At 54.3% G+C, this 10,279-nt stretch overlaps 1 protein-coding gene and 3 non-coding genes across 4 annotated transcripts; all 4 read right to left on the bottom strand.

Moving 5' to 3' along the window:
• Positions 1 to 6,329: 6,329 nt before the first annotated feature.
• Positions 6,330 to 10,060, bottom strand: Rpsa (ribosomal protein SA). The gene is made up of 6 exons (XM_055601755.1): positions 9,979 to 10,060; positions 9,174 to 9,340; positions 8,480 to 8,598; positions 7,314 to 7,559; positions 6,752 to 6,880; positions 6,330 to 6,652 (listed from the first exon to the last, which is right to left on the bottom strand). The coding sequence occupies exons 2-6, from the start codon at positions 9,304 to 9,306 to the stop codon at positions 6,392 to 6,394; spliced, it is 888 nt and encodes a 295-aa protein (XP_055457730.1). The 5' UTR covers positions 9,307 to 9,340; positions 9,979 to 10,060; the 3' UTR covers positions 6,330 to 6,391.
• Positions 7,111 to 7,256, bottom strand: LOC129672409 (small nucleolar RNA SNORA62/SNORA6 family). The gene has a single exon (XR_008719495.1). It is a non-coding gene; the product is annotated as a small nucleolar RNA SNORA62/SNORA6 family (small nucleolar RNA).
• Positions 8,213 to 8,404, bottom strand: LOC129672405 (small nucleolar RNA SNORA73 family). The gene has a single exon (XR_008719493.1). It is a non-coding gene; the product is annotated as a small nucleolar RNA SNORA73 family (small nucleolar RNA).
• Positions 8,874 to 9,023, bottom strand: LOC129672410 (small nucleolar RNA SNORA62/SNORA6 family). The gene has a single exon (XR_008719496.1). It is a non-coding gene; the product is annotated as a small nucleolar RNA SNORA62/SNORA6 family (small nucleolar RNA).
• Positions 10,061 to 10,279: the final 219 nt, after the last annotated feature.

Below are 10,279 nucleotides of genomic sequence, written 5' to 3'. Positions count from 1 at the left end.
TCCCCAAAAACGCTGATATGCAATGGAATTAAAGAGAAAGGCAAACAGTGAAGTGTGATAAGGCAACTCAGCCACAGGAGGCTGAGACAGGAGGCTGCAAGTTCAAGGCCGAATTAAGCTACATAGTAAATGTCAAACAAGTATGGGCTGTATGGTGAGTTCCAGTGAAGCATGGGCCACAGTGTGAAACCCTATCTGAAAAATAATACTTTGAAAATGTAAAATATGTCTATATAGACACACATAATATATATTGACACACACACACACACACGTGTGTATTATAATTTGGAGCTGGTGAGATGGCTCAGTGGGTAAGAGCACTGGCTGCTCCCGAAGAGGGCCCAGGTTTGGTACCCAGCACTCACGTGGAGGCCCACAGTGGTTCTATAAGTGCAATTCCAGGAGAGCCAGTGTCCTCTTCTGCCTTTTGCTGGCACTAGGCATGCATGGGGAGCACATCCACACATCAAGGCAAAGCACTTGTACACATAAAAAAACAAATCTCAAATTAATAATTGACATTTTTAAATGCCGCCCATTGTTCTATGTAACTGACATATCCCAAAAGAATTCTGGCCTTCGGGCTGAGCTCCAAAAGTCATTTCTTAAGCTGTGGCATTCATGTCCTGCCTGTTAGCACCTGTTATCTGGAGACGTCAGCCACACCAGATGACCTAAGGACAGGAGGCTCCAGGTCGTGGGTACACAGCAGACTAAATGTCATGGGCCAGGCACCAATCAATGGCGAGGCTCGGGACACATGGTCCCTTCACGGCTTTCTGGTGGCCCTCCTCTGACCATCCATCCCTCAGTGCTTCTCGGGATCATCAAGCCTGAACTTCGCCTCTTAAGTTTGCATTTGGTGTCAAGGATGAAGCTTATACAATAATAAATTAATGTTTAATAAAATTTCCTTTTATTAAAAAAATAAAGATGCTAATTGAACTACTTCAACCGACGCCAAGGAGAGGTTAAGGGATCACGCCTCAAAGCCACACGTTTCTAAGGTGTAGGCTGTGAGCCCCATTTCCTGTGGTGCGCAGTATGAATCCCGAGGCCCTCTCCTCCTTCCTCAGTCACACTTTCCACCTAAGAGTGGTGTTTCCGAGCACACGGCCCTCGGAGGAGGCAGAGGGTCGGCCACGCAGGAGGCGCCCCTGGTGCAGTCCACCCTCCTTCCTAGGTCACCTTGCCACCCTTGGGAACCTCCTGGCCTCCAGCCGCCTGAACTGGTTTCCTGGATCTCCACAGCAGCCAGCCTCCTTCCAGACAGATTCTGCCGGTGTGCCCACAGCTTGTGTCTCTGCCTGCCTCCCAGCTGTGCGTCACAGCCTCAGCTCGGCTCCCGGGGTCCTTCCTAGACCCCTGCCAGACCCCTGCTGTGGACCTCACAGCACGCTGCCCCGGGGACCTCACGCTGCCCTGAGCCCGGGCTCCTGGTCCAGCCGCGGCTCCTGGTCACTGCACACCACGCACTCCTCCAGGATGGCTACCTCGGGGAGGGCGATCAGGAGCGCTGGAGGGAAGCCTGGGGACTGGGGACGCTAGGGCCAGGGTGGAGGCTGGTGACCGCTGGTGTGGCTGTTCGGACGGGTGAACCGTGGGGACACTCTGGGAGCTGTTGGGGGAGGGGTGGCAGGTGACCGTTGGAGACAGGTTAGGAACTGTCAGGACTCCGCAGACACTGGAGCTGCCCGGGTCGGGGCTGCCAGGAACGCGTGGAACCCTGCGGACGCTAACGCATGCTTTGGTGGACCGTCCAGGAGGGAGCTCAGGAGCAGGCTCAGGGGTGAAACAGCGCCGCCCTTGTGGCCGCCACCCAACGTGGAACCTTGTAGGGTGAGGAGGAATCCAACTTCCCACCCAACCGCGGAGCCGGAGCTCATGGGCGAAAGCGTCCGAGGCACAGAGGCGCCGGCCTGGATCCCTGCACAGCCCGGCGAGCACGGGGCGCAGCTGGCTCCCAGGTCCCGGAACTCGCCTGCGCAGGTCCAGGAGGCCCCTGCGAGTGGGCTACTGTCTCCACAGGAGAAGCGTGGGGTCCCGAGCTGGACTCAGTTTCCCGTCATACTGTGGATGTTTCCGGACCTGTATGAACACAGACTACAGTATTAGAGGCTGGGCCTGATACTGCTGACTTCCGATGCTCTGGGAGGCAATCCAGGCGGCCGCCTTGTTCCCCCAAATCCTGGCCAGTGCTACTCCGCGCCAGGAGTGAGTGTGTGTGTGTCTACGCACGTGTGTCTGTATATACATTTACGTGTGTGTGAGGCTGTGTGCCAGTGCTCGCTGAGGCCTGTAGAGGGCATCAGATTCCCCGAAGCTGGGGCTCCGGCCTGATGTGGGTGCTGGGAACAGAACTGCAACTCTGTGTAAGAGCAGCCAGTGCTCTTCGCCACCGCCGCTCCCAGCCCCGGGAAGCTCCCTTTATCCACACAGCAGAGCCTTTCGGAAACGACGTTCTTGTTCCCAAGGCTGCAGATTGCCTCGTGACCTTCTGTGTCTGCACTTGTGGGCGGATGCTGACCATGGCTAGGGAGGCCACCGTGACAGTAGCAAAGACAATGCAGTTAGAAAGTGGTCAGTTGGGCGATGTTTCTGTAAACCCAAGTCCATAAAGACAAACCCTCCTACCTTGGTAACATGACTCAGAAATCACCCAACCTCCCCTCCCCCAAAAAAACCCACACACCGGAGGTGCCATCGGCAGCCACACAGCCCCCAGCCACCGTGCCATGGCCTCCAGCCGTGTACCCCACACTAAGACCAAGCTGGAGGGAAGCCTGCCCTAAGATTTGATGTCAGGAAGATCCCTGACCCGAAAGCCTGGCTCAAATCTGTTTTTCCTCCCTCACCACCCCCTTCCCCCAGCTGACCAGACTGTGAGCCCTGGATCCAAGGAGGCCGGTGAGACCTCTAAAGAGTCTGTGTCACCTTTAAATTATTGTGGGGTGCCTTGCTGACACAGAGGAATCCAGTCCCTCCCTTCACCCCCCACCCCTGGGGACAGAGGGTGGAGCTCGGGTCCCAGGATGCAGGGCAGGCACCTCCCGCCGAGCTACTCACAGGCTCAGGCAGCACTTGGCCCCCCTTCCCAGGAGTCACTTGGAGAACAGTCTGTGGGAGAGCTTCTCAGGACACTTGCTTTGCTCTCCCGCCCTCTCTCACACCTTCTCCTTCCCCTCCACAGGCATTGCTCCAGGCCCTGGACCAAGACCACGGCGAGAGCCCGGAGGATGTCAGGACTCAACGCCAGCCTTCTCTGACCTCACTGTCCTGGGCCTGAAACGTTGCTGCAACAAAGGCCATGGGAAGGGGCTTCCCACACCTGAGAGGGTTGGACGAGTTTGCAAGACTTCTATCTCTGCAGTGCTGCTGCTGGCTCGCTTCTACAGGAAAGGGCCTCAGCACCTTTGCCCGCCATCTCCGGCTCCTTTTTTCAGAAAGTGAGTTCCTAGAAGATGGTTCCTAGCCAGTGGCTCCCTGCCCTTCCTCTCTCCACACAGGCTCTTCTCCATCTTGGCGAATAGTACGTGAGCAAAAAGCTTTGTCCTAGCCCCCAGATGCGTGTTTGTGACCAATGCATAAGAACCAAGTACCATGCATGGAGAAAACCTAGAACCCCTTCACAGATGTAGCCCATGGCAGTTCAGTGTCCCAGTGGGTTACATAGTAATGGGAAGAGGGACTGCCTCTGACATGAACTGATTGGCCTGCTCTTTGATCACCTCCCCCTGAGGGGGGAGCAGCCTTACCAGGCCACAGAAGATGACAATGCAGCCACTCCTGATGAGCTCTGATAGACTAAGATCAGAAGGAAGGAGAGGAGGACCTCCCCTATCAGTGGACTTGGGGAGGGGCATGCATGAAGAAGGGGGTGGAGGGTGGGATCGGGAGGGGAGGAGGGAGGAGCTTATGGGGGATACAAAGTGAATAAAGGGTAATTAAAAAAAAAAGAACCAAGCTATTTTTGCTCTGCTGCATTCCTCTATGCTCGGTCTTTGACCTACCAATTGTTAGAAGATAGCTGCCCGAGTCCAGCCATCTCAGGAGCAACCTCCATCTTGCTGACAAGGGCAAAACTGAGTTCATGTTCCCAGGCTCTGGAACCAACTCCAGTCCTGCTTCTTCAGGTGTTTGTCTGTTAATCAGTAAAGGATAAAAAGAGGAAGTTGCCGATTAGCTGAACTGAGGTACACAAGTCGTAAATATATTTCCTGCAAGACTTAATTGACCACGTGCAGCCGGCCACTCCTCTGTTATCATTCTGGGCCAGAGTGCAGGAGGGGACCTGACTACAAAGCTGAGTCAAAGACGCTGGGCTGACCCCATCAAGGCTCAGTCACCAATGTTTACCTCTGTGCTCCAAACCCTATGATGTCAAAGTATGATTGGACAATGGTACATTGTCCCGCATGCTCCCCCTCGATTTGTGTTCCCATCCTTTGACGTTGTACAATCTCCTGTCGGGGTTCAAATCCCTAACCGGCCGCCTTCCTGCATGGGCAGAAAATAAAGCTTTCACTTGTAAGCTTCTGTCTCTGAAGGGAGTTTTCTAGTTTCCACCCCAAACCCAGCACAGTGACTCCCTCCTCTGCATTTCCTGACATTTGAAGTCCCCTGCTCCATAGTATTTATGGCCGTCACCCATGGACGTACAATTCTTAGTGTACTTGCTTCCTGGCGCGGGGGATTTGCAGTTTGTTGAAGTCAGCTGGACCTGGAGGGCCCTCAGACTCTACCCAGATTTTAGTTGCCCTGCTTGAGGGGGTCTGAGTCTGGCCCTGGGCCGGGAAGTGTGACAAGGCAAGGAGAACTGTGCAGCTTCTTTCCAATAAGACTTGCCTTTGTCCTCTCCCACTCCTGCCCATGTCTTCTTGTTTTAATCCCCTCAGAGTTCTTAATTGCTGTGTGCTTCCACAGGAGCCACTTGGCCATGAGGTCACAGTTACAGTCCACAGCTAAGTCTTGGGAATATGAGGAGACAGAAAACCCCCACACGGCTGGGACTTCTCGCAGGGAATTTCCTATGGAGCCAACTTAGTGCCAGAGAGCCCAGTCTCTCTCCTGGAGTGCCTTTGTTTTAAACCTCAATGAAAAATGTTTGACTTGTGTGAGCACGCGCACACACACACCCCTTCACAGGACAGAAATCTGTTTTCTCTGAGTTAGAGGGTACTTCCTGGAAGCCCCTCCTAACTGTTAGATCCTACATGTGGCTTAGTTCAGTAGGGGCTGGCCTTTTAGCATGTATTGCTCAAAAGTAACGGCAGCACTGGTAAAGTGTCCTGTTGAGCTGGGCATTAAGTGGCAAGGAATGGCAATTGCCCACACTTAATTTCTAAATTTATGGAGAGACTATCCCGCAAGTCAAACCTGGCAGCCTCATTTCTGGTCTTTGCAACGGAAAACACCCTTAATAACCAATCACATTGCTACTTCTGCCTACCAGGTAAGGCTGTTTCTGCTTCCAGGTCTTTTGTACCCTTCCGCTAACGGCAATCCCTTAATGGTTTGGTTAAACAGCAAGTCTAACCCTCAAAGCCCGGCAAGCACCCAAAACCGAAGGCTTTCCCCCTTGGGAAGAGGTGTGGCCACTCAGCCGGGATGTTACTAGTGTAAGCTGATGCTTCTGGCCTTAGGTCGGGCGTCCCTTGTCAGGGGCCTGTGGTCTTTTGCTCAGGTGAATACTTCCCACTTGTCTGCCTCATCCTCTGAACTCTGGGCGGCACTTACAGAATTTTTTCCCTATTGGCTGCTTTCAGGACACTTTGGGCATGTTCTAATGTAACCAGGGTAGGTTTGCAGAACATATTTGGAACATAATGTAACCTAAGTGAATGTGTCACCATCTCTTGGATTACCTATATGCCTGTTACCTCACCCCAACAGGGCTTCGGTGTAGCCTTGGTTGTGCTGCTCACTTTGCAGACAGACTGGCCTTGAGACCCACCTGCCTCTGCTGGGATTTCAGGAGTGCGCCAGCAAGACCCAGCTGCACCTATCCTCATTTTCTCAGGGTCTCCTTCCTGAAGGGCATGCCTTTTAGCAAGTCATGAACGGAAGGGATCAACAAAACTTCTGGGATCAGCACCTTCCACCGAGGACTTGCTTATTGTACTTTACACAAAACCCTTCTCCTAAAACATGTACACAAGCCGAGGTGCTCAACACAAAAGGTCATTAAAACCCTGGGAAGTCCCCCCCACACACACTCAGGCCCCACGCCTGCACACTTGTTGAGTTCATCAGTACCTTTTACCCAGTGCCCAGGAGTGTACCTGACACCAACCCAGGCAAAGGCCTGGAGTAAAAACCTCAGGAGACAGCTTTCAGGAACTTTATTTTCCTTCCACCTTTTCCCCCTTTGCTCAGGTGTCTGCAGAGCTCAGGACCACTCTGTGGTGGCCCCAACCCACTCGGTGGCCTGCGCCGTGGGAGCTGCTGACCAGTCCTCAGTGGCTGGCTGGGCACTCCAGTCTTCAGTAGGGAACTGCTGGATGGGCACAGAGGGCACCTGCACACCCTCAGACCAGTCTGCCACCTCAGGCTGAGCGGCAGTGAACTCAGGAGCTGGTGCAGTCCATTCGCCCTGGAATTCCTCCTTGGTCACGGCCTTCTCAGCAGCAGCCTGCTCCTCCTTCTCAATCTAGTTGTCAAGCACAGAACAGACATTAGCCTCCTTGCACCAGACCAGGGCCTCCCATTCACCCATCACCACAAGCACTGAGTAAAATAAAAGCCTTACCTCCTCCGGGTCTCTGTAGAAGTAAAGGTCAGGCATAACCTCCCACGGGTGCTCACGGGAGATAGTGCCACGCATGCGGAGTACTTCCCGGGCCAGCATCCACCACATCAGACCCACCGAGTGAGCGCCCTGCAATCGATGAGCGTCATTAAACAGCAGGCCAGCCCCACGCACAAGCCTGGCCCCACTTTCCTCACCCGCCCCCATGCCAACACTTGGTACCAAGTCTTAGTTTTGAGTCCCAGCACCCACATGGCAGCTCATTACCTCGGGCACAGGAACACACTGGTACAGATATTACTCCTATGCCCCTTGTTCACTTAGAACAGAGACCGGTTTCATGCAGGCAGCAGTATCCCACTTGTAGCAAAGGTTACTATCAAACCCCACTCACTGGACCAGAGTGGGGTGTTAGCGAAACCTTGCCCCTCGTTTAGCACACTACCTACACTTGGGAGTTCATCGGCCAACGTGACCTCAACTCCAAGCTCTAACAATGTGCACAGGCATGCCAGCTTCCCCAGAGCTCATTCAGGCCTGAGCTCCACATCAGAGCCAGTACCTTGTTGTTGCACGGGATGGCAATGTCCACGTAGCGCAGAGGGGAATCTGTGTTGCACAGAGCGATGGTGGGCAGGTTGACGTAAGAGGCCTCCGTGAGGGGCTGGTGGTCAGCCCTGGGATCAGTCACCACCAGAAGCCGTGGTTCCCTGAAGGCCGCTTGGATCTGGTTAGTGAAGGTTCCGGGTGTGAAGCGGCCAGCAATCGGCGTGGCTCCAGTGGCAGCAGCAAACTTCAGCACAGCTCGCTGTGAGGGGAGACTGAGTCAGCATTCCTAAGCATGGTTCACAGGAAAACTGCTGACAGCCACTCCTGGTCACATGTCACCCTTCAACACCAAAGCACACTAGCTAGCTCCAACACCTGCAGGCCCATCTCCTTTCTGACCCTTGACCTCAAGTTTCCTCCAGAAAAGGTCTCCTTCTTCTTACTTTGTATTTGAGCTGTCTGCTTGCAATGTGAGCAAGCATGCCACCCATACACTGAAGTGTTGGATCCCCTGAACTGAATTTTGGATGGCTGTGAGCCACCAAGTGGGTGAAGGGAACGGACCTGAAGGCCCTGCAAGCGCAACAGCTGCCCCAACCACTGAGTAGCACCTTCCCTCTATACAGAGAAGAGTGCAGTAACATTTACAAGTTAATCTGCCTCCCTCCAGGAAACACAATCCTTTCTGCTGAACCCCAGCATCTAGAAACAGCAACCGAGCCACATTCTATCCTGCTCCCCAGCACAGGATCTAGTCAAGTCCACTCGAGGAACCACCTGCAGAGATGAACTCACCAGACCCTCATGGCAACATTAGACTTAGCTGGCCAGGCCATTTGTGGCTGGCGTAAGCTTTAAAATCAACAAGGCTATTTTTTCTCAAACATCCTGCACTGCCCGCCACTGAGATGAGACTGTTTCCTGCATGGTTTGCCTCCTCAGGCAGTCCTCTGAGAAGTCGTAGGAATATGCAGGCGCGGACACAAAGCCCAGCTTCATCTCCAACGGCGTGGAAAGGGGCTGTACATCACTGTGCAATGCCTATGCTCCCCTACGCCACCAGGACAGAGCCCAGGCAGTGACCTCCTGGGGTATCCACGTTGGGGGCTTCTACTTCACTGTGTACTCTGTCGTGTCTTTGGGGATTGTGTCCCCAAACCCAGGCCCCATTCTACAGACCTGGCCAGTGTTCCTGGAGGAGATGACGCTGACATCAGCAGGATTCTCAATGGCAACAATAGCCCGAGCAGCAAGCAACAGCTTCTCCCAGGTCCTCTTCAGATTTATGATGTAGATACCTAGGGCAGCACATACATATATACATATGTGTATATATACACACACACACACACACACACACAACAAAACAAAAACCCTGGCACTCACTTTGTAAACCAGGCTTATCAGATCTACCTCTGACATCCTAGTGCTGCTATTTAATATAATAGATGCACCATCACACCCTGAAACAAGTGAATTTTTAAAATGGGAGTTAGGGACTGATCCCGGCGCCCCAGATTGGTTTGCTGGCCTAGCTGAGCAATCAGATACTCGGTAGGAAGGTAGTGTTCATGTATGTAGCAGTGGCCGCTACGGAACTCCAGTCAGAGGCAAGCTCTACTGGTGTCAGCGAAATCCTGCCATCTCAATGTAGCACACCTCCGACACTCAGAGGCTCACTGGCCAAGACTGGCCTCCACCCTGAGCTTTAACAGTGTGCAGTCAGCTGTCTCTTCCCTTCAGAAAATCTTCCATCCCAACTCCCAAGCCAACGGATTCCTCCAAACAAGACATTCAGGCGCAGTCCTCCCCACAAGAACAGGATTGCCACAAGCTTAGCAAATCACCCGAATTATCAAGAGCGGTAACTGACCATCACTCTTCCTTTTGTAGATGTATTGCTCCATCTGAAAGTCAAGGTTGGTGCCACCTAAGTGGGTTCCTGCGGCGAGGAATTTAAGGACATCCTCCTCCTTCATCTGCAGGACATCAAGGGCTCCGGACATTGTGTAAGTTTTCCCTTTAAGTTACGCTGGGAATCTGAAGGAAAAACAATAACTCTAGTTTTTCTCTCATTCTGAGACCGGGTCTGTGTGAGCTAGCACTCACAAAGTTACCTGCCTCCGGAGTGCGGGGATGAAAGGTGGGCCGCCACCTCGGCACACCCTTTGGGCGAAGCTTAAGTGGCCTGTATCCACAGTCCTCCATCCCTTCCAGCTTCTCTGGCCACCCATCACCAACTGCCATCAGATCTTTTGAGTAAGTGGCTTTGGCAGCAGAGCACGCACGGAAAATCTGGCCAACTGTAAGTTACCGCTTCCGCAGGCAGTCTAAAGTTTGGACACGCCACAGTGAGGTGTGAAAGGGCAGCCATGCTCGGGTTGCCTCTGGTCTTATGTATGTCTAGAACGTGCCGGCAGTTCCGAATCCACCTCTGGGAGCCTCACAAGCACTTTCCCAGCACCCTCCGACAGGCCCCTGGCTGGAGCCTGGCACGAGGCACAGCGGCGCCTCGGGAGAGCGGCCGCCCCACCTCCGCGGAGGCCGCCACGTGCTGCGGCCGCCGGTAAGCAGCCCGCCCCGCCTGCGCAGCCTCGGCGCCCTCCGCGCCGGCCCACGGGGCGCGGAGCTCGGGCCCGCGGGGTCGGATGGCACCGAGCGCCCCACGAGACACTCACCAAAAACAACGCCGTATGGACCCGTCCCCGGGCAGCGCGGAAAAGACTGGAGCCCGGAAATGACGTCCTTAAATAGCCCACAGCCAGCCAATAGCAAAGCAGCTTAAGCGACGCGGGCAGAGCGTCTCGCCCCGCGGGCGGCGCGGGACGCATGCGCAGGCTCAGGAAGCGGGCCCGCTCCCGAGCGCGGGGAGCGGAAGTTGAACTGTCCCGCGCCTGGGCCGGAAGTAGCTGGTGGACCGAGGTTGGGACTCCGCCCCTGGTCCTTTTAGGTTTGCCGAAGTCACGCCTGTGCCCAGCA

This window comes from Psammomys obesus, unplaced genomic scaffold, assembly GCF_907164565.1.
Source record: "Psammomys obesus unplaced genomic scaffold, mPsaObe1.curated_primary_1811, whole genome shotgun sequence".
In the NCBI taxonomy this organism is placed as follows: domain Eukaryota; kingdom Metazoa; phylum Chordata; class Mammalia; order Rodentia; family Muridae; genus Psammomys; species Psammomys obesus.
This window is presented reverse-complemented; position numbering and strand designations above follow the sequence as displayed.

Bases quoted from the DNA above. Each gene is read 5' to 3' on its own strand.
- Rpsa (XM_055601755.1), bottom strand. From the start codon at position 9,306: ATGTCCGGAGCCCTTGATGTCCTGCAGATGAAGGAGGAGGATGTCCTT. The intron at 7,560-8,479 runs GTCTGTAGAATG...CTCCCCTCACAG, and splicing joins CCTCCAGGAACACTGGCCAG to CGAGCTGTGCTGAAGTTTGC. The intron at 6,653-6,751 runs GTAAGGCTTTTA...CTTGACAACTAG, and splicing joins TCTACAGAGACCCGGAGGAG to ATTGAGAAGGAGGAGCAGGC.